This window comes from Hippichthys cyanospilos, chromosome 3 (genome assembly GCF_059441005.1).
Source record: "Hippichthys cyanospilos isolate Australia breed blue-spotted pipefish chromosome 3, RoL_Hcya_1.0, whole genome shotgun sequence".
Classification (NCBI taxonomy): Eukaryota; Metazoa; Chordata; class Actinopteri; order Syngnathiformes; family Syngnathidae; genus Hippichthys; species Hippichthys cyanospilos.
In genome coordinates this window covers 8,455,139-8,481,496 of record NC_142371.1, presented here as the reverse complement: position 1 = coordinate 8,481,496, position 26,358 = coordinate 8,455,139, and the positions used below count along the sequence as shown (strand labels likewise).

Sequence of the window (26,358 nt, the reverse complement as noted above, 5' to 3'; positions counted from 1 at the left end):
AAATTGCATTTGACAGCGAGAGAGAGAGAGAGAGAGAGAGAGAGAGAGAGAAAGCGAGAGAGAGTGGCTCGCTGACCCAAAGCTGCTGCCCAGCGTGATCTATAACCATCTTGGATCAATCAAAACATTACAATAATGCTTTTAAAAACTTACTCTATTTGTGATACTGTAACTCATGTACAGGAGCGTTTAACGCTCTCGATCGTGACTGTTACAGAGTTTGGTTTAGCAAGTGAATACATTAACTCAACAGTGGGAAGAAATCCTGGATCTAACAGCTATCTTTATTTGGAAAAGGCTATCACAATAGAATATTTTCAGCATTGATTATCCACTTCTACAATCAGATACCATTTTTATTTTTTATGAACGTGTATTACAATTGTTTTTCAATTTAATGCTTAATCATTAATGTTTATCTGGTATTAGGGTTAGTTAGTAACCTAACGAACACTAACTAATATCACATAAGAAAAATTAATGTTGTACTCACCAACCTTTTTTTGTTAAAATGATTCAGCCTCTGGCGCAGTTATTTTTTTCTGAAGGAAAATGCTCTGAATAAACAAAAAAAAATAATTGGTCTGTTTTCATGGATGACTCAAAAAGTTAGGGAATTATTACAGTTAGGAGGATAACAAAGTGTTTCAACAATTTTAATTTTAAAAATGGGTTTTACTATTACTTGAAAGGAAATGGGGCCAAGGGCCGATCCGTAGGGGCTGTATTTTCAAAAACTCAAAATTGGAATATTTTCAAAACCAAAGCACCTAGCGACCTAAAACCGAAAATCATCTATATTTTCAGGAGCAATAGCAATGTTATTTTGGGGGGATTTGTTCTCGGGACAAGTGAATTTACTCGGAAATTGAAGGTTGTAGCATTTTGTATGTGGATTGTTTAAAATTTGATGGGCGGGATGTCAAATGTCCTCCAGTTCTGGAATGACCCAAAGGGTTTCTTTACCAACAGGACACTGAAAGCAGCTGGACTTGTCACCTTCCAGAAACTGATCAACAAACATCCGCTCATCGTCAAAAGCGACAAGAAAGTAATGGTTCTTCTCGTTAGTGACAACAAACCGCATGATCCGTTCATGGTGTCACTGACGCCCACCTGCAAGCTGTCAAGCGACTGGGCTGTGGACACGGTGGAAGGGCTGGACAGCACCGTGGCTATTTTGTCGGAAAAGGAGGGATCCTCAAGTGTGAAAGTGTGCGCCAAAGGACGATGCCAGTCGCCTCGGTGGAAGAACTTCCTTTCAGATAAACATTGGGTGTGGTCCGATATAGCGGTGGGCGCCCACAAGAGTCATGTGACAGTGGAAGGTGACACGCGTATGGCTGTCTATGTATATGGTGGCAAACATCGCCATGCGTATGGAACTGCTGGAGTTTGCTCCACAGGTGCCCGCACACAGACTTAAAAACAGATCGATGCACAGTCTAACACAAAATGATCCTCGATATAGAGAATGGCAGAATACTGTACCTGCGGCTTGGTCTGTGTTCTAGGAACCCCCCCGGATCCTCCGCCTGAGGATCCCTGTGAAGATGTCAAATGCCGACAAATGGAACACTGTGTGAATGGCAGATGCGTGCACTCGTCCACAGCAACCTGCCACGCCCTTGGTGACCCCCACTACTTGACATTTGATGGCAGACGTTATGACTTTCAGGTAAGGTTAGGACACTGCCAGCCCTTGACTGGAAACTCTGTACACAAGGTCATTTTCTAATGAACGCGTTTTCTCTCATACACAATGAATTTTTCGACTAGATTTTTGTTTTCTTTGGAAAAACTATTTCGTGCAAGTCTAAGCAGACTTAAGTTTACACTTGGATTGACTATTTTGCTCTCTTCCAACTGTCAATTTTACTCTGTTTGGACTGGAATCAAATAAAGGCTTTTTATGTACTCTGTGTACACTTAAAACAGCGCTTCTCAATTATATTTCGCCAAGCCCCCCTAAAAAAGAGAAAACCGTTCACGCCCCCTTGTCAGAGAAATCTCTAAAGGAAAACAAGGACAAGTCTAGCTGCTAGCCAAGATTGACTTTTCTATACCACGGTACAAGGGAAAAAGCTGGCCAAACGAACTCGTGCGTTGCCGGCACTAATTCACCGCTCAAGCGCCCCTGCCTGGTTTTTATTCATTCTGCAAAGCATTGCACGTTACAAGACATAACAAAAAGAGCCAGTCGGGTGCCACCAACAGCTCGGTCGAGGTCCCAGCTCACACTTTCCTGCGTCAACACCTTTATCTAAGGACTGGGGCGAGATGAACTAGGACTGCATACATGGATAGCAAAGCACACTATTCTAGACAAGAAATAAGCACATAATGATAACAACCGAATATATGATTCCCTTCACACCCCCACCCCCACTCGACACGCTGACTATAAATAAGATTATTACCTATCAAAGTTGTATAAGCATACCCGTATCCCTTTTAACATTAATAAAAGAAAAAAAGCAATATGAATCAACTATCAACAACTGTTTATTATTTTTTACAGTGTTTATACGGGTTATAGCTTAGTCTAAAACAGAAAAAAGTAACCAAGCGCATCAAAGTGCCTGAAACTAGGCATCACCTCAATTCAACGTTTACTACTTATAATACTTTCAACTTTTGGGAGTTTTTAACCATATTAGAATGTTAATTCCTCCCAAAAAACAGTGCTATTTTTCCTCCATTCACGCATCTCTGAACCTTCCTGCTAGTTGTATTTCTGCACTCCCAATTGCAGCCCGTCCCGATCAGAGAAAATGACAGGCTCCTCAAACTTCTCACATTGTACACTGAGACAATGTCATGAAAGGGGCACAGCAGTCGCAGACTTAGAGACAGGATTTATGGTAGTGAATGCAGCTCCATGCTTTTAGGATGCATAAGCCTTCAGAGAAGTCCTTGAAGACCGTGACGGTACTCTACTGCGTTCCACCAAAAATTCTAAATGTTGCCATATGTTGTCTACTGGTGTAGGACACAAACATCAAAAAGAGGCAGGTATGCGCCTTTCTAAGAACAGGATTGCCTACCCCCGCCATAGTAGAATTGTGTGACACATCATCAAGAGCAAACTGGGGGCTTACTATCTTGCTCAACAATGCTGCAGAATTAAAAGCACAACTTTCCACCAAGAACTACTCACGTTTCTCATATCAGAGTGAACTATTGCTCAATGAAACTACCATTAACACAATGTCAGCTTTGTTGACGGTTCATTGGCAATGTTGACATTAGTTTGAGTAACTCTGATGTTTCTTCCAGGGTTCCTGCACATACATTATGGCAAAAGTTGTAGAGAAGGTGCCAGGCCTTTCACCTTTCACTGTAACTACCAAGAATGACCACCGAGGTAACCGGGGAGTTTCCTTTGTGAGGACTGTCACCGTCACTGTTCATGAGCAAACAATTATCATTGGCAGACACAAAAAACATGTCCAGGTAACAATGTACTCTACTAATAGCGTATTTTCAAATCAGATGCACAGTACTGTAAAATTGTCACTATTAATGATTTCTAATATCTGTAATGGTATTCATCACATCTAGACAAAATAAGAGAAGTGACTCTGGCTGTATATTGAAACATATGTAAAAATTCTTATTACACACTTACTAATGTTCTGTTAAAAGATCAAAAGACAAATGCAGCAATGTTCATTTATATTTTTAGGTAAATGGCGAACTGCAGTACTTACCAGTCACCTTATTAGATGGGCGAATCTCCGTGAAGCGTAGTGGAATCTATGCTGTCCTCAAAACTGATTTTGGTCTTACTGTGAAATATGATTGTAACATGAGGCTTTACATCACGGTGCCATCGTCATACTATAAAAATCTTGGAGGCCTTTGTGGAAACTACAATGGAGACAAAACAGATGACCTGCCCGAGCCAAAAGGTGAGGGTTAACTCAAGAGTCCCAAAGTCCGCCATGGTGTCAATACAAATGAAATAAACGATCAATTGTTTGTAAAATGCCCACTTTATTGCAGGGTCCGGACTCTCGGCTGTGCTGAAAATGATCAAAAAGTGGAAAGTGAAAGATCCCGATTTGTTCTGTCATGATAATTGTGGCGGGCGCTGCCCCACATGTTCGCCAGACAAACAGGCCCACTTCCGTCACCCCAAACAATGCGGGATACTTACGCAAAAAGATGGACCGTTTTCGTCTTGCCACAAAGTGGTCAACCCATCTTTATACCTTGACAATTGTGTCTACGATGTCTGTATCAATAAGGGTAAGCAAAAGAAATGCACATTTGACTTTGAATTTGATGACATATTCATAACATTTATAAGGTCAACGCATTTTAATCATTTCATCTCCTGTGCCTTTTTACACATAACTATGTCGATTTGATGGTGTGGGCTTCCAAGGTGCGAGACAGCTTCTCTGTGAGAATCTGAAGAGTTATAACGATGCCTGTCTCTCAGAGGGAGTGAAGGTCAATCCTGAGTGGAGAATGGTCACTAAATGCCGTAAGTCACCAAATAATAATTCAACATTCGTCGTTAAACACAATCTGTTTTGAATGATGCTCGACCTTCGTTTTGTTCTGCTTGCAGAGCAATTTTTCCCATAAGAAATAACAGAAAGACTAGGTGTGTCAAATCAACTGATTCACATAAGAATCAAGATTTTCATGAACTACATACAATTCAGAATTCTTATAAAATGTCCCCAAATCAGTTTTTATCAAATAAAGAAGAAAATTGAAAACAAATCCGCTTCCTGTCAGCTTACGTATAACCACCCCGGATGCGCGCTGCTAAGGAAGAGACAAAAATATCACATCACACGCCAACAGCGTGTTGCAAAGACTAAACTCAAAATAAACTCAGGCAAATACAAGGATACAATGCAATGGCCGTAGTAGGCTTTTATTTTGAAATTGGCCTTTGCGGTGGTGGTTGCTACCAGCTAGCTTCTCTTCTCCTCACGACTCTGTTTTTATTGCCATCACATTACGTCGCACCCTTAATTTTCACGTTAAATTTTGGTATTTTCTATGTTACTGTGTGTAAGACGCTTTGGCAACAATTTGGTGTAAAACTGACCGCGAACCAGAGTTAATCTCATCTTTAGTAAACTATTAATATTTTCTTGTGTTCATATCTGTGTGTTATATTCATCTGTTCCGCGTTAAGTTAAGCGAATTTGAGAATTTTTAGATCACACTGTGAGCGATCAGTGAACGCCTCACAAGTGAATGTGCTAGAAAGTGGTTTTTCCTTTTCCTCACGACGTGGTTTCAGTTCATTTTAGCATAAATACCCGAAGTTGAGGCGCATTCACCAGGTTTGTGATTGTGTGTATTTGCCAAAAGACCCCAATTAATACACACGTCAAACGGATTACCTTTCAGTGTTTGCTAACCAGTGCACTCCTAATTGAATAAGCAGGAGACATCAGGACTTCTTCCCCTCTGTTTTAGTAATAATCCTCTGTATGAATAAAAATGGTCTACGTCTGCCCGCGTTTTTTATTGAAAATAATGCCGTAACAAGCTTAGCTAACACGAGCTGCTGTTAGCTGCAACAGGCACATGCTAACAGCCACCTGATGCTCTCTCGGCTTCAGTCTTCCATTCTAGCAGTTGATATGTCAATTCCTCAAAATGAAGGATAGCGTAGCAGTTGTTGTCCGCAGGCTGCTTTTGTGGAAAAAGCCACTTGCCTTACAATTCAAAACTAAATAATTGTAAAAACAAAAAAAAGTCACTCTAATACCTTCATTTTTCGTTCTGTCTTGTAATAGCACACTGGAATAGATCAAGGCGATTCTTCGCACATGTATAAATTGAAGCAGAAACCATTGTCCATCAAATCATTTTGAATCAAACATCAGTCGATTTGAATGGTGGAACCAAAAATCTGAATCAAATCATGAGAGTCCCACCCCTAGACAATAGCAATATGGAAACCGTTCCATTACCAAATGGTCGCTTTGACAGCAATCACCGAATAATGACTTCACTTGAAAAGTTACATGTACAGTACTGATTTAACCACTTTGGCATTCATTTTATGCAAAATGTTATTTTTATTTTTTAAATAAAAGGATTTCTAACACTTTATCAAATGAGTGCTTTATTCTTCTCTTCTTAGCTCTTTCCTGTCCAGCAGGGAGTCACTATGAGGCATGTGGCTCAGCCTGCCCCGCTTCCTGTGGCTCCATAGGCAACGAAAAGCAGTGCGCTGCGACCTGTGAGGAGGGATGCCAGTGTGATGCCGGACTCGTGCTCAATGGAGACAGGTAGGAGAATGCTGGAAAATCTGAAGCTCGTTGCCAGTATTTATACAATTGATTGCCACATAGTCACTTTTGTTTTGTTTGAAGAATTCATTGGGTTTCACTTTTTTCTCATACATTTCAATGGACATCAATTATAGGCAAACTTGACGAACATTGTCATTCATTTTTAGCTGTCTTATCTTGGTGGGGGTTTTTTTCAATTTATTTTGACTATTTATTTGGGGTAGACGTTATAGTCGAGCCTAAACCGCAAATGCTTTTTTGAATTTGCAAGCTTGGCCGTTCATTCAGATTTTACCCGCATAGGACAAAAATTCAAGCAGTAAAATACAAACTGAAATCACTCACAACGGTGAATGGAGGAGATGCTCGCTTTCGCCAACTTTCGATTCCTGATGTCACCTACTAGGCCAAGCACCTTTAAAACACAAGTCCCTAGCAGTGTGCACATATGCTTAAATAACCTTAATAAAGCAGTTTATTCCTTAACATTCTCTTGTATTATGTTTATATGTTTACATATACATGCTAGTTTTTTTTAAAATGTAACAAAAAAAAAGTAAAAATATTTTCTGGGAAGGGATTATTATAAAATGGTGAATACTGATTGTACATTTTCTGTATATATTATTGTATATATTTTTTGTATTTTGTTGGAACTAATTAAGTTGGTAAGGCAAGTCAAGGGGGGACATTGTACCAGACTTGGAAAGATCAAATACTTTCTTTGTGTTTCTTTCAGGTGTGTTCCTCAGTCTAGCTGTGGTTGCCAGCATCAGGGCAAATATTACCCATCAGACACCACTTTCTGGGCAGACAGCTCTTGCAATACCAAGTGTCATTGCCACAGCGGGAATGTCAAGGTATTGTCTTCTTTATTCAACCCCTGGGGGAAATCTTGACCCAACTCTGGGTTTTTAATGTTTTTGATTCGTAATATCAAAGGACAAGCATACAAAAAAAACACTGTTGTCAAAACATGATGACTTTCAATATGCAACGCTGCCGACCATTTTAAAGGCTTGCAAAAGGGAGGTCGAGAGGTACACTCCATAGGTGTCAAATTTAAAACATGTCTGCCTCAATTACTACCATTCAAAACTGGAAATATTGTCAAGAAAACCCGTTGTTTTACCATGCATTTCTCCGGATTTTTGCATTAATCCTTTGAACATCAACTTACAAACAGGGCGCAATAGAAATTTTTAACACCCCAAAACCACTGGGTGGGTCTAGCGGCCAACTTATGACATTTGCAACCCATTCAATGACTTCCATGATTGGCTTAGCCTGGACTCCCATAATGCAAAAGTCTTCAAAATTCAGAATACTCCAATAATAACATAATAAATATTCCTATTTCAATTTCAAAAATATATAAATACACAGTGTAGTTACTTTTGCTATTATTGCATTTTTTTCAATTTTTGCACATAAGGTCAATGGATAATGGGTAAAAAAAAAAGCTGTATGCATTTCATAGGTTTCCCCCTCCCAAAAAATATACGGTAAAACTCCTCTACAACGCAACCTGCAAGTGCAAAAAATTCCCCAGTGTGAAAAAAAAAATCCTTTCCCTCTTTCTTACTTCCTCATACAATGAAAACTCCCCCTATTGCATAATACAGTTTTTTTTTTCTGCATTGGCGTCACACTGAAATTCACTACAGCAAAAACAAGCCTGCAGGAAAAATCAAGCTAGGTTTATACTTGACGCGCCGGCACGCATTTTGCACCACTTTATACTCGGTGTGGCTTTCCCCCGCAGACAGTCGATATTCTCCCATACTGTAGGTGGCAGTAAATGGACTCTACAGCATACAAATAACACGAGTCTATAATAACACTACTCTGTAACAGAGGCAGAGAATCCTAGTCGATTCAAACGATCTAAACAGACTCTTCACCTCTCCCCAACGTGGTGCTCACCAGGAGTTGTTTACTGTATTAAGATCACAGTATTCCTTTTCAGACGAATCTTAAAAAACGTTTTTATCCGCGAACGTCCATAAGCAATAGTTCGTCCGCCACGTTGTCCGCACGTAAAGACTTTCCGGAAGATACGCGGACAATCTGTTCCACGTGGACTCCGCTCAGAGAAATGTGGTTGCCAAAATAACATCATTTTGACGTTAAAATCCGCGACACCCAGGAGTTAAGGACTTTTTAATGACACAATTTTGAGACGTGATGCTGTACAGTATGCATGACTAATTGTTGCTAGTCTTGTTCATTCACGTTTTCTTGATCTCTGCTGAAGTGTACATCAGTTACCTGCCAGAAGAACGAGCACTGTGCCTTGAAGGAGGGCGTAAGAGACTGCTACCCAGTATCCTATGCCACATGCCAGGCAGTTGGAGACCCCCACTACAGAAGCTTTGACAATCGGCGATTTGATTTCCAAGGCACTTGCGTGTATGTTCTCGCTCAACACGCTGAGGGTTCAAACCAGGGTCTGGTACCCTTCCAGGTGCTTGTCCAAAACGAGAACAGAGGGCGTAATAAGCGTGTGTCATACACCAAGTCTGTCTCCCTTACTGTGTTTGGCCACACGATCAGCATGAGTCGCACCAACAAGGGGAAAATCCTGGTAAGCCTAATGAATGTTCTCACTACTCTTTATCACTTTTCCATGACCCTGATGTATACTTGTGCATACTAATATTTTACTATATGCTTCAATATAATGTCAACTAAAAGGAGTACAACAAGGGTACATTCAGTTTATAATCTGACTGTAAATAATATGTAAATAATTTGACATTCGGTACATACTTTGCAAATTGACACAAGGAACTCTTTGTGAGTTATTGATAATCTGTACAATAATTTCAGCATGCGTGTCAAAAATGTTGGATTACCTTTTTATGAACTGTTTTGACAATTGTGCAGTATTTTGACCATTTTAGCCGAGGCATGCGATGTCACGCTTCTGGTAGTGTGATAACTATGGGTAAGTGGTCATCTCATGTTGAACCTTGACATGCCGTCACCATCTGGGTAAAATTTCAGATGCCTGGTGTCCTCTTTCAAGGCTTTCCCTTTGTTGTGAAATGCCTGTAAAGATCAAAGGATGGATGAAATACTGCACAAGGGTTAAACAATTTGCTTTTATTTTTCAATTTTATTTCTCATTATATATCAATACTGTATGTGTTAAGTCAATTTGTTTAAAGGACATTACAGGCATTTAAAGACCTCATTTGATACGTTCCTCCTGCAGGTTAACAGACGCTCCGTTAATTTACCTTTCGTCTCAGAGGACGGCAAGCTTTCCATCTTCCGTAAAGGTTACTTTGGAATTGTGAAAACAAACTTTGGTTTGACTCTCAAGTTTAACTGGAACAGCCATGTTAGTTTGACCCTACCAAGTTCATACTCTTCTGCTACAACTGGTAAGAACTGTAAATGGGTCTCACTTTTCAATACTATCCAGTACTAGATAAACTTTTTTTTTTCTTTTATGTTGAATGTTTAGTAAAGCTCAACATACTGTAGATAAAGATGTATTGTATCTTATTTCACTATCACCCTTTACATATTTGTTCCAGAGAAGCTTTTCCGGCCTTTTGCACCATGTCATACACTTTTCCATGATTTCCATGTTAAATGCTTTCTGTGATGTTTTTTTTTATTAAATGATTTGATAGGTGATGTGTATTTTTAATATAGTCCGTCTGTGATTAAAGCTTAGATTAGGCGATATTTTAGTCATAGAGCATACTAATTCTGTTTACATAAAATGTCGCAGTATTTTTGTGTACATGTGAAACTGATTGTGGAATATATGTGGCACTTGTGATAATGTAAAGCTGTAGATTTTTATTGACAAATAATAGAATGTAACTAAAGTTTTGGCGTCGTGTAAAAGAGGATTTGTGATTGAAATGTCTGTTTCCCATCAGGATTATGTGGAAATTACAATGGGAAACCTAATGATGACTTGCTACAACCTGACGGCACGCAGGCTAAACATATTAATGCATTTGGCCACAGCTGGAAGGTGTGTATGAGTAGGCCACAGATTTAGCTTAGGAAGTTTATAGTTTTTTTTGTTTGTTTGTTTGTTTGTTTTTTAATGAAGCGCAAGTAATTTAAGGATCACCCCCCCCCCCCCCCCCCCCCCCCAAATACATACACAAGAAATTGCATTTTATACTAGGCACGGGGTTTCTATGTATGAAACGGTATATGAAATGTATGAAAGCATTTCCAACTGACAGTATGGGCATTTTGCACTGCCCTTCCTCTCACTTGATTTATTTCATTTCTTTGGATTTTACAATAACCATTACGTCCAGTGTCATTTGAGGAATTATTCATCGTTTGTCAAACGTGAAGACCTAATCAAGCGATTATCTGCTATTTCCATTATGTCATCCGGCTATCATGACTAAAATCCACAGCGCCGCAAACAGAACTGTGATGGTATGAATAAGTACTGTACTTTATGGAAGAACCGACACAATAGAATCCCTGTGGAAATCTGTTTTAGTTCATCATTATATTAAAACGGACCTTTCTCATACATGCTGAGCAATGTACAATGCATAAATATATGTGGGTATTAAAAAAATAAGGGTTAAGGAGGGCACATCCATTTGACATGTTTTAATTGTATGCGTTCAGGCAGGAGGAAACTCTGGCTGCACAAGTGACTGCCCTGATAATAAATGTCCTGAGTGTGAGCCTGCACTGCTATTACGTTACCAGCAGGGGCGCTACTGTGGAATTATTGCTGACAAATCCGGGCCTTTCAGGTAACATTCTAATTTTTGTAGTCATGTCATTCAAGCCGTACTCTAATTTCTTTGAATTAATTCAGTTCATGGGTACTTGTAAGATTGCCTCCACTTGATTCTATTATAAGTATAAAACTGCACATTAGGATGTGGCAGCTAAGATTAGCTTTAGCAGCAGTGATTTTAGACCGAATGCTAGTCAATGACACGAGATGGACTTTGCTTAAACAGAAATGCGAGTCCCAGTTGAAAAAAGAATGCACGCTAGCTGAAAGAAAAATCATTAAGACATGTACAGTATTGTTCATTTATTCTTGTCCACCACAACAAGGTGATGTACGGTAGTTAGCAAATACAGAAACAAGAAAGGTGAGTTATCATCCTCATTTAGCTTTGGTAACACTCTGCATATTATTGGTGAAAAGAATGATCAATTCAAGGTCATGGATGTTCATTTTCCCATGCGGCCCCTGTCTCTGTCTACACAGCGATTGTCACAACAAACTTGACATCTCAGGCTTCCTCGAAGACTGCGTGTTTGATTTGTGCATGTACCAAGGCCACGCCTCCGCCCTTTGCAACAGTCTTACGGCTTTCAGCACCGCTTGTCAGGAGGCAGGCGCTACAGTGGAGACTTGGAGAACCGAGGAGTTTTGTCGTAAGACCTGCACTCGCGCAAACCCGATTGGTTTAAAAAGGTCGTCAGATTCAGTTGACGCTTTTCAAATGGATGAGATCGGGCAGTACCCAGCTGCAGCAGATTATGATTTACGATTTTTGACCCAAAATGAAAAGATTGAGTTCTTTCTAATCAATCCTTAATGGAGCCCAACCAATTAATCTTCCAATATTAGCGCCTTTAAAATGATCTTTATTGCTGTAAATTTTAAGGGGCCGGACAATAGTTAAATAGTGCTGTCAAGCGATATTAATGATTGAAAGATGAATTAACGAAGCTCTATAATTATTCAAATCTATTCAAATCAAAATTATTCAAATATTTTTAATCTCACATGAGAGTTTTTTTATGACCATCGAAAGGAATTGTGCTGTTTTGTTTTGTCACTCGGCAAGAAATTTAGTTAGCTCGGCAAAGAGCTTTGCTATTGCTTGCTTCATCGGCGTGTGGTTGGCTAAATTTGATCTGCTTCGGTGGTAAGCAGTCTTCTTCCTACAAAGAGTGCTTCTCAAGGTTTCAAGGTTCCTTTATTGTCATTACACCTGCATAAGTACAAAGCAACACAATTTCACTTAACCGGCTCAAACCATCCAAGAAACCTACAGACAATGACTAACGCAGGGAGACAGGACTGTCGGCACTTGCAAAGAAGAATCACAAGACTTGAGCCATGGACTCAACAAAGGGCCCGAGAATTAGCCTACAAACAACCTCGCACACGCCACATTGACGTCACCACAAATTTCAAGACATACACCTCTAGGAGACTGGGAAAGTGGAGATCAAAGTCCGAGCAGTTTTTAAAGTTAAATTTGTCATTCATCGATTTGACAACTCTGACAGGCTCTTCCATTTTCATGACTTCCTTCTTCTTCCGAATTTGCCCTCCAAACCACAACAGGGGCTTGTCAGGTTGCCAAACACAACGACAGCCAATCCGTGTCCACTTAATTGACATTTGTTTCCCAACCACGATAACAAGCACAAGAAGCCTGATGCATCAAATGGATCTAATCAGCATACAGAACGCATAAAGATACAGTAAAAACTAAAAATGAGATTAACGACATTTTCAAATACAACATTTTAACTACGACTGTAATTTGTTTACCTAACACCCCTGATTCTGTTGCCCTCCCTTGTTTCAAATTAAAAATCCCCCCAAAAATCCAACAATGTATTCTGATTTACCTCTGTTGAGAAAAACAAATATAAAAACCAAAGTATTATGAATCAGGCAAATGTTCTACCTGTTATTTGTAATGTTTATTTCTGTTCAATGTTAGGGCTGGAGCCACACTAAAAGCTATTTTATTTTTATTTTTTAAATGATCATCAATGTTGTTTATGTCTCCCTGCCAGCTCCATTATGCGGCCCAAACAGTCACTACGAAGTGTGTGCCCCGACTTGCCAGCTTACGTGCAGCGAACTTACAGCCCCCGAAGGCTGCGATGAGAGCGCCCCCTGCACTGAGGGTTGTGTGTGTGACGATGGATTCATGCTGAGCCACGACAAGTGTGTTCCTCTGACGGAGTGCGGCTGTCAGTATGAAGGACAATATTATCAAAACGGGGAGGTAGTGTCACCACTTTCAATTTGCTGCAACATCAGCACAATATATTGCGGCTGAAGTTTGCCCAACTGTCCTCCTATCTTAGGTTTTCTATCTTGGAGAATCATGCACCAATCAGTGTGTCTGTGGCGATAATGGACAAGTGCAATGTAATCCCAAATTCCGCTGTTCACATCACGAAATGTGCGTTGTGACAGATGGAGTGGCCTCTTGTTCTCCCAAGAGCGTTGCTTCGTGTTCTCTTGTCGGCGCTCGATCACTTCTCTCTTTTGATGGGAAGGTAAAGGAGTCATTTCTTTGTCATCGTTACTGAGTTCTCTTCAAATGATGGCCTCATCTTTTTTCCTAGGCATATCCTCTGTTTGGAAATTGCTTATTCAAGTTTTCAGAGGTGGAGGAGGGAGAACATGTGGCGTCTTATTCAGTGTCGGTTCAACAGCTAACCAACAAAGACGGCTTTGTTTTGCGTTGGGTGGAGCTACAAGTGTATGACGTGGAGATCGCATTGGAGACCGGAAATGTTTGGGAGATTAAGGTATGATTTCATAAAAACATTGCTAATTCAGTCTAATTACTCTGAGTGGGTAGATGATGCTACCTACTACATTCGACTTGCCCTGTGTGTTTGTGCAAGTCAGGTTGATGACATCAGAGTATCCTTACCTGCATCACTGGTAGATGGAAAGGTGCAAGCATATCAGAATGGCATCAACATCATCATAGAAACGGACTTTGATCTAAAGCTGACCTATGACACTGTAGCAGGCGTCATGTTACAAATCCCATCCACCTATCAAGGCTTACCACATGGTCTCTGTGGCAACTACAACGACAAGTCGTCAGATGATGTGCCATTGGAAGGAGGAAAGCCAGCAAACGTCTCAGTTTTCGTCGTAGAAAATGATGATGTCATCTGTGAGACAGGTTGTGAAGGTTCTTCTTGTTCTGACACAAATGGACAAAAGACCCCAGAGGGTGAAAAGGCTTGCGACATCATCAGAGATCGGCAGGGGCCATTTTCGGGGTGCCACGCCACAGTGCCGCCAACGCCCCACTTTGACGCTTGTGTCAGGTTTGGAAATCTGCTAACAACTAAACAACCACCAAAGATGAAAAAAATGCAACTGCGTTCATTACCTTGCTTTACAGTATTCATCTTTCCTCCAGACAGCGCAGCTCAGTTCACAGCTGACAACTTCGATAGCATTTTCACCGTGTGTGTCAGTAGAACACAAACGGCCTAATATTAAATAGCAGCAGGGCAGTTTGTAATTTAATTAAATATTTTGCAATAAATCAGGGCCAGCTCACCCATTGGGTGAAATAAAGACACAGGACAAAGGTGAGCGCCAAAACTAGGGTGTAAATTCACCTCCACTATTATCCATCCATTTTCTCAGCCGCACATCATAAAGGGTCACGGGGTACGTTAGCGCCCATCTTATTTGTCTTCAAATACTAGGCAAGGATACCCTGCTGGTTGTCTACCAATCACAGGGCACACAAAGACAAACGCAAACACACCTGAGGACCATTTAGAGAGTCTAGTTCACTTATTAGCACTTGGAATGTGGGCGGGAACCGATTTGCAAGGAAGAAACCAATGCAGGCACAGGGGCAACATGCAAACTTCACACAGTAAGGCAGGAAACAGAAACGAACCCACAACCTCTGCATGTGAGGCAGACATACTAGCCATTCTTCCACTGTGTTTCCCACTGTATTATTACATTCAAATTAATTATGTCTACAGTATTAACTCAAAATTTCAAGTCGAAAAAAAAAGATGAAAAATTAAAACTAACATGAACAATTCAATTGGCAAAGAGGAGCTAGGGGAACTACAATAGTTTGAAATCATTAGCCCAGGCAAAGCAGTGACTGACACACAGTGTGTCACGATTGTTCATTAATTCTCAAGTGTCTGGACTTCTGTAATCCTGGGCTACTTCACACATGTTTTTTATTGTTTTTTTAGATTCAAAATAATATATATGGATGGATATATTTTGGAAAGACGTGCTGTGAAGGCTTCCTGCATGCCAGACAGACAAATTAACTATAAAAGCACTTGCCACGGGCACTACTCGGACGTCGAACTACAGCAGTACACATATTTACTTCAATCTTAAATTATTATTAACTGTACTGTTGTCCCTTCCTGTTCCCATCCCTTTGGCTGTAGTCTCTCAGAGAGCGTAAGTTATATTAGCGGTGCCCGGAAGTCTAATTAGAGTTGACGCTTGTAGCTGACCAAACATGATAACATTCAGAGTTTACACTTGAAATTCCAATTTATTACGAAAACAATCCAAGTAAGAGATTTACGACGCTCTGCTAGAGGGCTTTTTTCCTCTCTCCATTCGCTCCTAGCAGCATGAGTACATTTCATGCACTCCTACAAGGCACACGATTGGCTTCTTGCACGACCGAGAAAATTTGAGAAAATGTTCCATTTAATAATTATATGTCGGCATATGCCTAAATGCTTATTAAATTTTAAATTCATTTTATTTCAAGGGAGATGTCCTCAGAAGAAAAAGGCCAGGAGGTTCTCTGTCGTCACATTCAGAATTATGTCAGCGCCTGCCAACTAGCCGGCACCAAGATTAGCAGATGGAGGAGTGACACCTTCTGCCGTGAGTCTAACTGTTGAAGCTACAGTATATGTGGCATTTAGGTGTTAATTCTATGTCTGTAACCCTCAAGCATGGTTTCTTTATGATTTTGTCCTATTCTTTTGAATATAATTTCCTCCTGTGGTTTTCTTCACCTTTGTAGCACTGAAGTGTCGATCAGGGAGCCACTATGAGCTGTGCTCCTGCTCATGCTCATCCACCTGCGCCTCTCTGGAGAGCTCCCATCCCTGCCCAGTGTGCCAGGAGGGCTGCCAGTGTGACGATGGGCTCATGGCAGACGGAGACCGTTGCGTGCCTGTGGAGAAATGTGGCTGCGTAGTGGACGGACATTATTATAAGGTCATTTTCAGCAACAAATCATACATTTTCTTATGCCCCTACTTACTCACTTATTGATTACCACAGACAACATAAGACAGAAGAAGCAGACACAAATCAATAAGGTTGTAACTAACTTTGGGTTAGACAGCATAAATCTGATCAGCGCATCCACAGATATTTTGCATTTTTATATGCAATCAGTAATCGAATGTAATGTTATGTTTTATAATTTAAGCGGGCCTTCATGTGATTCCGCAAAATACTACCATACAACAAACACAGTCTTGTTCACTCTAGGGAAGTTGTTGTGCGACCATTGTTAAGTTATTTCAACATATTAAGCCTACACAATAAGTTCCATTTCAATTCAAGAACACGATCCTTTTTTATTCATAGCTTTACAAATAAAAGATTTCAAATAAAAGTAAAGTATCACACACCAGAGCTGTTCATTTCTTCAATAGAAAAGATGCATGTTGATCTTTTATCTGAGCAAACGTGTCAAAAACCCATTTGTCAAGTCCAATATGCCATGATTGAATTCATTTGCAATGGACAGCATACAGTAGCTAGTGCATTTCATCTCTGCTGGCCCATTGTGCTTCTTGTAAATGTCTTGATCCATTTTAGGGTTGAAAAGTATTTTTCTGACTCAGTTGTTGGCATTTAAGTTTAGTGATATTTTCGAGCAGTGGCACAGTTTCAGATAATGCATCCTATAGGTATCATAAATCAACTGCAGCAGACGGCGTTTTGCCAGTATCCACCTCTGAGTGACAGTACAGCATATTTTACTTATACATTCAAATTCAGCACATGGAAATTATTTGCTGAACTTACTGAAAAGTGTGCCGTCCACGAGCTGTGCTGCTCTAAAGTACATAAGGTGCCTTTGCATAATCTCTCCTCCACTTGAGCAAACCGACGTATCACAAGCTTCCTTCATAACTGCTGCAATTTGTTTACCTCCATATCCTCTGCACTGCCTCTTTCTCTTGTCCCAATGTCATGCACGTTTTCTCTCAGTCGAGTCGATCTTTGAATCCCATTGTAGTCCATGTAGTGTCCAGTGATTTTCTAACCACACATGCGGATTGCCATGTACCTGTTGAGCCATTCGGAGTTCAATGTGCAGATTTTGTTGGTTCCTGCTTGAACAATGTTCAAATCCACCAGCTAAACGTTTAATTTCTAATTTTTGCACAAGTGGAAAATTGCTAAATTTAGTCTTTATTAAAGCATCTAAATAATTCATATTGATGAGTTGCTTTTATTGTCCTTTAGTTTATAATGGAAACGGAGCTAGCTTGGTGTCGCTATCCGCCAAAACAGAACAAGTATGTTATGACTTGAGTCTGACATATATCACCTCAGTATTTTAATTGGCTGATTTCGCCCTTAGGGCCACATTGACCGGGCCCCATGGCTATCTACAGAGAGCAGTTAACCACACGCGCATTTCGTTTTTGGTGGCTGCTCACGTAAACAAACGCTCACGAGCTGGCCCTATTTGAGTCGCAGTTAGAGAACTTGCGTATGGCTTTGGCAAAGCCTTTGGATTATGCAAAATGTTTACAACGGAATTGCCTTGGTAGACATAATCATGGATATTATTATTCATCATAAAATATTATTTAGCCATTATTACTCTATAAAGAGAAGACAATTATTATGAGCCTGCATTGTTATCCACTAGCGCCCACTAGTGGGGCCAGGCTCCACAGGACCCAAGTGCAGAGATGCCACTGTGTATTATGTATAATTAATACTGCATATTCCCATGGCCATTGACTACAGGTTATGTTCACTTTTAATACGATCTTTTTACAGTCAGACACCCCAATCTTTAAGGAGGACTGTTCTGAGCACTGCGTCTGCCAGTCTGGGCAGTTCATCTGTAAACCCACAAGTTGCCAGGAGGGGGAGGAGTGTGCCACTAAAAACGGAACTATGGGCTGCTTCTCCACAGGTCAGTCAACAGGCACACAATGGCCAAAGGCTTTATTTTTTTCTACCTAAAAAGTTTGCCTCATTTAAACAGCAAAATGTTTTTGAATGAACTTTTCCTTGAAATGAATCTAATGTACATAATGCTGCTACTCAATCATTTTCCTGTCTCAGAAATGTAAAAAATCCATATGAATTGCTGTTTGATAACTCCATATCCAAATTCTTGTTAACGTTTGCTTATTTTTTTTTTACCCAGATCCCTGTGCTGAGGTTGTGTGCCGGACAAAAGAGCACTGTGAGGTATCAGAAGGTCAAGGAGAGTGTGTTCCTGATACCAATGTTCTGTGCTGGGCTTTTGGTGACCCACACTACACAACATTTGATGGCCGGAGTTACTCCTTTCAGGGAACCTGCACATACATTCTCGTCAATACTACAGGTTTGTAATTTACTTAAACAGATGTATTAACTATGAGTCCGCTATGCTGCACCGTCCTGAAGTGCGGATGATTCTGAATTGCTCGGTGTGTGCGTGAGCCATAATGTTTATAAAGGTATTGGCAGATGAGTTTGGTGTGGGGGAAGAAATACAACCCTTCCGACCAGCCCACCCACAGCCCAGACTAAACCTCAAACACCTTTGGGAAGCAGATATCAATGAACTCTTAATCTCACGAGTGTTAATATTGAACTAAGCATTTCATCCTCGCCAGGTCTTGATCCCTCCCTGCCAGAAGTTACTGTGACAACCAAAAATGAGCTCCGTGGGAACTCAGAAGGCTCCTTTGTGCGTTCGGTCACCGTGGACTTGTTGGGCCACACTGTCTTCATTCCAAGAGATGAAAGAGGCTTTGTATTGGTAGGTCTCATGTCTTAGAGGTAAAATGTAGAGAAAATCCCTGTCAAGTATATTGTTTCTTTTCAGCGCCACTAGGGTCTCAATTTTTCAAAGAGGATCTGCTGAGAACGCAATAGGTGACCACGCTTGACAGGATGATAATGACATCGTCCAAGATTTAATTACCCTGTCCTTCCGCTGTGCTGTGATTCACATTTCTGTCTAAGTTTTGCTGTCCTGCTATGTGTGACTGTATCGGTTGGCTATGTAATTTCCTCCAAACCAGCACAAAACAAATTTGCGTGTAAAACTAAAAGATCAAACGCTGTGCCATCTGTATCTGCTTACCGTATTTTTCCGACTTTAAGCCGCAACTTGTTTGCTCATGATTTGAGCCCTGTGGCTTATATTCCAGTGCGACTTATGTGCTGTTTTGTTTGTTATGTGCTGTTTTGTTTGTTTCTTTTTTGTATGAAATAGAGCTGAAAAGATCTGACTCAATGGCTATATTCAAAGAGAGATTTAAAAATATAATTTTAAAAGGATAAAAATGATGTATGAAATGAATAAGACCTTGAACAAAAGTTTGTGACCTGTAATTTGATATATGAGTGTATATATCAGGGGTGGGGTGTCCAAACCCCGTCCTCAAGGGCTGGTATCCTGTATGTTTCCTAGGTTTCATTATAACCTCTGATCTTGTTCTCAATATTCACTCTTTTTAGGTGGACGGTATTAAGACTGGCCTCCCAGTCTTCTTAGATGGAGGCAGCATTTCTATAACAGAGTCAGGAGTAAGAGGCATCCTCCAAAGTGACATCGGAGTCACCGTCACATTCGACTGGTCTACACTGGTCATGGTTTCCCTCAGTAGCAGCTATTACGGCAACGTGCTTGGGCTCTGTGGCAACTACAACGGCAACAAGGACGATGAGATGATCATTCCCGGAGGCCGCGTTCCTGTCAATGTGACAGACTGGGCGGGAAGATGGAGCTTGCCTGATGGCGATCCATTCTGTTACCATTACTGCGATGGAGTGTGTCCTCAATGCTCTGCGGAGGACCGCACAAGGTATCCCACAGCAGATGACGTCAGATTAGTGAATTGATGACAGTTTTGACACATGTCCAGGCAAACTCCAGTGTATTCTGTGGCAAAAGAAAGTGATGGCTACAAGCAGAAACTTAGCCTATGTGAGGACATTAATCTTGCTCTTATCAGGCCTGTAAGACCAATTTGATCCGGTGTCTATCTTAAATTGTCTTCAAGTAGAGCAAAACTCCTTTTTCAAGGGCCTTCCTCAAATTCGTCGTCATGAGGTGCAATACTGATCTTTCAGGGCCCAGTATCAAAGGGTGTGAGGGCAATAATTATCATTTCTTTATTTCACCCATTGAAATAACTGAGAAAATATTAACAAAATCTATTGGTACAAGGAAAAAAAACTATTATTATTTTTATTATTATTGTTATCATTATTATTATACAATGTGCAATTATTTTTATTATTATAAAAAAACTTCGTTTTTGCCTGCCAAGCCTAACCCTAACATTGTAATGGTTGTATAATAATGTAAAGTAGTTGCAAAAAATTACATACTATATATATGTGTATATATATATATATATATATATATATATATATATATATATATATATGTATATATACTGTATATATATATATATATATATATATATATATATATATATATATACAGTATATATATATATATATATATGTGTGTGTGTGTGTGTGTGTGTGTGTGTGTGTGTGTGTGTATTATGAACTGTATTTTAACTCTGAGTGAGTATATTTGTACAACCATTAATGTGTACAATGTATATTTAATTTATTTTTAATTGATATACTGTAATCCAGTCATTGTTTTTTAACAGTACTACATGGAGTGTCTTTTTTTTTTTTTTATTTTATCATTTTTATGTCTCTTTCTTACTTCTTCAGATACACTGGTCCAGAATTCTGTGGGATCCTTGCCGATGAAAAGGGTCCTTTTTCTCGTTGCCATGGTAGTGTGCCAGTCGAGGAGGCTGTGTCAGACTGCTTGTACGACGTCTGCGTCAATGCAGGACGACATGAGGTACTGTGTGAGTCCTTGAGCAACTACCTTGCTGAGTGCCAGGAAGCTCAAGCTACTGTGTTGCCATGGAGACAACAGGCCAACTGCAGTAAGTTTTTCATATGTACTGTTGAAACTCACTTTTCATCGGGATGGGGATCCGTTGGGCCTGAAAATAGTAAAAATGCGCATACCCTGTAAATGGTAAATTTCGGCAACTGTAGCTGTTAATAGCAGTAAATTTTTTGTTTGTTCATTTACTTTTTAATGACCATTAATTCTTGAATAAGCAGAAATTCAATAAAAAAAAAATCTGTGATAAGAGTTGTAACATTCCTCACCTCCAAGAAAAAAAAGCTACAGACGTACAGTGTAGATTCACACCACAGAAAAGTACTACCGCACTTACTAAACATTACTGTCCTTGTAAAAGATGACTTTTTGACTACAGTATTGTTTCGTTCAAGTTAGCAATGCCGTATTTGTATTGCCACACACATTTTCTCTCTCCCTCTCTGCTTACAGCTATTGAATGTCCAGCAAACAGTCATTATGAGGTGTGTGGCCCAGGTTGTACAGCCAGCTGTGGCGGTCAGCCAGAAATCTGCCACCTGGCCTGCGTTGAGGGCTGTTTCTGTGACCAGGGATACGTTCTCAGTGGAAATGGGTAAATGCAAACATTGTTTCTGGAAACCTCATTTAAAATGTCTTTTGCATTTGTTATAGTTCTTTATAGCAGCACTTCTATTTAAATTAAGCCTAATTGATTTGAGGACTCAAGTAGGGTTCCAACGCAAAATGTTTGCATTTAGGGCTCATCCCAATTTAGGCAGACTACAGACATATTGATAATGGGGCTCATTTAAATCACCCTTTTCCAAAAGCATCAAAGACGAGATTCTCAGCTAAAATATATGGCTGATGATCTTGTGGTGCGAAGTGCGTTAATAGTGAGTTTGTCCTCACTGATATGATCAGAAAACAGTCAATGAGGCTGTAACGCCTTTCCAAGACATTCAGCATCCCTGTTGGCTATGTGATGCTGCTTTGAGGTTTAGGTGCTTTTAGTGTATTTTTTTTGTTTGTTTCCACCAAGTAAAGCAACTTTCCTAGACCATGCCATGTTGGCTAGAAAAGGATTCTTGTTCTAATCACATGCTGATGTCTGAAAAAACCCTCTCAAAAATGATGCATGCCCCACACTCTTTTGTGCATACCTTCTTATAGTGAGTGGCAGGAATATTCAAAATACCTTCATTTCTGTGCATGGGCACATGCAACTTATGTTTCTCTTTATTTCCTGAGAGACAGCGAGGTATTAAGGTCAGTCACACCCAAGCCTACAGATGTCTATTCCACTGGGGAATTAAAAACCAAAACCCTATCCTAACATGCTAACATTGTGATTCACACCAAGGGAACCCACTATCTAGTATCTACCCTTTGTCTTTCTCACCTTTGAAGTCTCAACACTTCCCAAGGCCTGAACTAATCATATGAATCCAAAAATGTTCAGAATCCACTCTCCTCATTGGAGTTAAAAAAAAAAAAGACCAAAAGTTATTCTGTATCATAATATACCTCACGCTCCCGCTTTATCATTACTGTCACCACCACGGCCCTCCATTCTTGCTTGAAGGCTTTTGACCAGAAGAGGGGGACCTCGCTCCTCCCAAGTCCCCCTCTAGACTTTGCCAACTAACGGGCAGTGTTTCAGCCTTATTCGAATCTGGCAGCCAGCTCCTCTTACTAGGCGGCCAGTGGCACAGAATGAATTGAGTCCGGCCAATGGATCTGATTGGCTGTTGCAGTGTGTTCCTGCCTAAGAGGCCCATGTCTGTACCTTGGCAGTCCAGTCCTTTCCTGATTAACGGCTTTGCTAGCCCAGTTTCCATATTGTCTGCCAATGAGAACTCTGTGCTCATTTGTTCATTTTAAGAGGCAGCAGTACCCTTCGATGCAACCTGAACTAGTAACACTATACTCTGTACGTCCTTACTTTTGTCTCCATCTGCCAGTCAATGAGGCTTCAGCGTAGATTTAGTCGAGGCTACGGACAGGCTGACTTGCCGTTGGTGTGATCCGTGCCGAGCCTTTGTGTACTGTAACACAACCACTGCGGCACGTCCTCTGATATCCATTTTGATGTTTGTCAGGTGTGTTGATAAAGAGAAGGGCTGCGGTTGTAACCGTGGCGGCTACTACTACCTGCCGGGAGAGGTGTTCTGGGCGGACTCACAATGCAAAGAACAATGTGTGTGTGATGCTGCCACACAAACGGTACAATGTAAGCCAAAGGGGTGTCGAATTGGAGAACAGTGCCAAGTTGTGGATGGAGTTCAGGACTGTTACCCGATCAGCTTCAAAACTTGCTCTGCACGTGGAGATCCTCATTTTTACTCTTTTGATGGACTCAAGTTTGACTTCCAGGGAAACTGCGTCTACCGCTTGGCCACTGTGTGTAAAAACAGTGACGGTCTTCCACACTTTGAGGTGCAATACATTCATAATAATCATTTATTGTTGTTGAGGATAATAATTTATAGACGTCACCTAACCTGCACCTATTTTTTTCACTCTTGTGGGTCTATGTGCTTTGTGAATCGTAGATAAACCTGGAAAATAACAATCGTGGAAACAAAAGAGTTTCCTATGCCAAGGCGGTGATCGTTAAAGTCTTTGGAAACACATACAAATTCACCACGGAAAACCCATACAAAGTACTGGTAAGGAATATACATCAACACATTTACACGCACACCTAAACACACACACGCACACACGCACAGATTTTAAATTATGCATGCATTTTTGCTGCAGGTGGACGATCTAAAAATCTCTCTGCCCTTCTCATCCAATCAATCAATGGTTCAAGTTTATCGCAGGTATCGGCTGGCTGTCCTTGAGACCGTCTTTTTAAAGGTATTCAAAGCCTTCATGTTTACGACTCACAGTGTTTGTGTGACCAACGTGTGACTTTTGTTAAAAAAAAGAAAAAAAAAGACATACTGCACCTGCAAAAGCTGAAGGTCATTGGGAAACACAAACCTCCACCGAGATATGGTGACTAATTACTGTACTAAAGTTATCTCCTATAGTACTGTACTAAAGTTATCTCCTATAGTACCTAAAAACTTAAAGTAGTGATTACTTCTTAATTCATTTAGTACTTCTTTTAGGCAAACACTTGAAAAAGAAGTCGAAACAAAAAATGTATATATAAGTACCTGAAATTGAATGTCGGGAAAAATGTCTCTGGGATAGAAGGAGTTCATTTATATGACCAAAAGACTCGAAGTGTGTTTGTTTTGATCATGTGTTAGTAAAAAAAACAGCTATAATGTTCCTCCTAAAATGTGTTTTCTGCATGGTTAGGTCTCTTTTGACTTTGCGAGTGCAGTCAGAGTGGAGCTAGCCACTAGTTATCACGGTTTAATGTGCGGACTTTGCGGAAACTTCAATGATAATCCCGCCGATGACTTGACACTGCCCAATGGGACGCCAGCTTCGAACGCCAATGACTTTGGGGTGAACCAATGGGTGGCCGACCTCCCTGGTTGCTCTCGACAATGTAAGATATATCTACTGATATTTGTACTCTGTCGTGTTGCATGTTTTTCTCGAACATTTTTCAAAACACAATTCTGAAACACATAAGCGCATGCGCATAAGCATCTATTTCACTCTGAAGAATATAAATCAGCTTCCACTCCGAAATGAAATGCACCAAACATAACTATACTTAAAAGTTGCTTGTATCCTAAATATTCTCAAAGGTACGTTTGTCATGTGACGGTTACTGCTGCTGAAACAATGTGCAATCATATGCGCCATGTAAAATGAGACTGAAACTGATGTGCTTCTAACTGTCAGGTAAGGATTGTGCCCCGCCCCTCGGTCCTGAAATAACACCACCAAGCTACACGTCAGTCTGTGACATCATCACGGCACAAGATGGGCCCCTGGCTGACTGTATAGGCCGAGTTGATTCCAAGCAGTTCCGTCAAGACTGCATCTATGACATGATGCTGACCGATGGCAAACAGGAAGCTGCTTGCGACATCATCAGCGACTACGTGGAGGAGTGTCAGTTGAAGGGAGGTTGCGTGAGGTCGTGGAGGACAAGGCAACTCTGCTGTAAGTGCCGTATCGCTCTTCGTCATATGGATAGAGAGAGAGAGATATGTGTGTGTGTATGCATTTAAGGGATGCAGTGTCCAGCCAACAGCATGTACAGCATCACAGCCACTGGCTGTCCACTCAGCTGCACCTCTCTATCAGCACCTGTTGAGTGTAAAACTCCACCCAGTGAGGGTTGCATGTGTATCCCTGGTTACTTTTTGAGCCAGGTAAGACAATTTTGCAATTATTAAGTGATGGGAGTTCACTCTTATTAGCATCGAATGTTTAAAATGTGAAAAGTATCGGACATATTTATTCATCGCTCTTGTCTTTTCTCCAAGGATCGTTGCGTCCCACTGTCAGAATGCGGGTGCCGCTTTCGAGGTCACTACATTGAGTCAGGTGAGGAATTCTTCCCGGACTGTCATCAGCTCTGTGCCTGTCAAGGAGGAGTGGTGTCCTGCAAGAGGACACCCTGCAGAAAACCTCGGACGTGCACTGTTCTAGAGGGGTCATTGGGCTGCTATGACATCAAGCAGTTATCCCACCTTGGGAAAAAATGACTTGTTTACTGATCTTAAGCCACCGGTGCTTTTTAAAAATTGCATAATCGTGCTATTCTTATTTGGATGAATAAATAATTCAGTCTTAAATAATGATGTTCATGTTTGACCACTAAATATCACATCGAATGTGAAGCAATTGCATTCCATGCCAATGAAATGGTTAAAAAAGGTTTTGACTACACATACTCTGAAAACTACTTATTTTTAGTTTGATTTTGTTGATCTATCCTTTTCATGTCATCAATATTAAATGATTTTCTGCAGCAGCTGTGTCGTGCTTGTGATGTACACACAAATACTGGTACACAATCTACATTCACGTACCTAAATGTTATCTTTTCACCATCCACCAGCAAGAAAACATTTTAAGGCCAGTCGTCTGCTTTGATTGCTTCGTTTTCTTTCCACATTTGCTCATCTTGGGTTTGTGTGCGTGTTGGTTTTGAAATGGTTGCGAATACAATGGAATTGAACTCATGTGGCATCATTTTAGTGGGTTATCTAGACATGACAGTGGGTATTAATCATGGATTGACAGCTCACAGTCGTACAATATACTACATGTTGACAGCATTG

General features: G+C 40.5%; 1 protein-coding gene across 1 annotated transcript; it reads left to right on the top strand.

Moving 5' to 3' along the window:
• Positions 1 to 919: 919 nt before the first annotated feature.
• LOC148425671 (IgGFc-binding protein-like) lies at positions 920 to 26,037 on the top strand. The gene is made up of 32 exons (XM_088409507.1): positions 920 to 1,406; positions 1,515 to 1,678; positions 3,280 to 3,456; positions 3,689 to 3,914; positions 4,009 to 4,254; positions 4,394 to 4,495; positions 6,125 to 6,272; positions 7,015 to 7,135; positions 8,533 to 8,862; positions 9,496 to 9,667; positions 10,178 to 10,275; positions 10,902 to 11,032; positions 11,503 to 11,672; positions 13,056 to 13,270; positions 13,353 to 13,547; positions 13,617 to 13,802; positions 13,906 to 14,339; positions 15,788 to 15,906; positions 16,049 to 16,245; positions 18,058 to 18,196; positions 18,434 to 18,616; positions 18,891 to 19,036; positions 19,741 to 20,087; positions 20,980 to 21,203; positions 21,620 to 21,761; positions 23,251 to 23,587; positions 23,704 to 23,820; positions 23,915 to 24,016; positions 24,470 to 24,665; positions 24,968 to 25,231; positions 25,301 to 25,443; positions 25,558 to 26,037. The coding sequence occupies exons 1-32, from the start codon at positions 920 to 922 to the stop codon at positions 25,777 to 25,779; spliced, it is 6,480 nt and encodes a 2,159-aa protein (XP_088265633.1). The 3' UTR covers positions 25,780 to 26,037.
• Positions 26,038 to 26,358: the final 321 nt, after the last annotated feature.

What these genes read in the sequence shown, in the direction of transcription:
- LOC148425671 (XM_088409507.1), top strand. Translation starts at nt 920, where the DNA reads ATGTCAAATGTCCTCCAGTTCTGGAATGACCCAAAGGGTTTCTTTACC. An exon ending in ACGGTCTTCCACACTTTGAG is followed by an intron (nt 23,588 to 23,703) that starts GTGCAATACATT and finishes TGTGAATCGTAG; the next exon opens with ATAAACCTGGAAAATAACAA. An exon ending in AAAACCCATACAAAGTACTG is followed by an intron (nt 23,821 to 23,914) that starts GTAAGGAATATA and finishes TTTTTGCTGCAG; the next exon opens with GTGGACGATCTAAAAATCTC.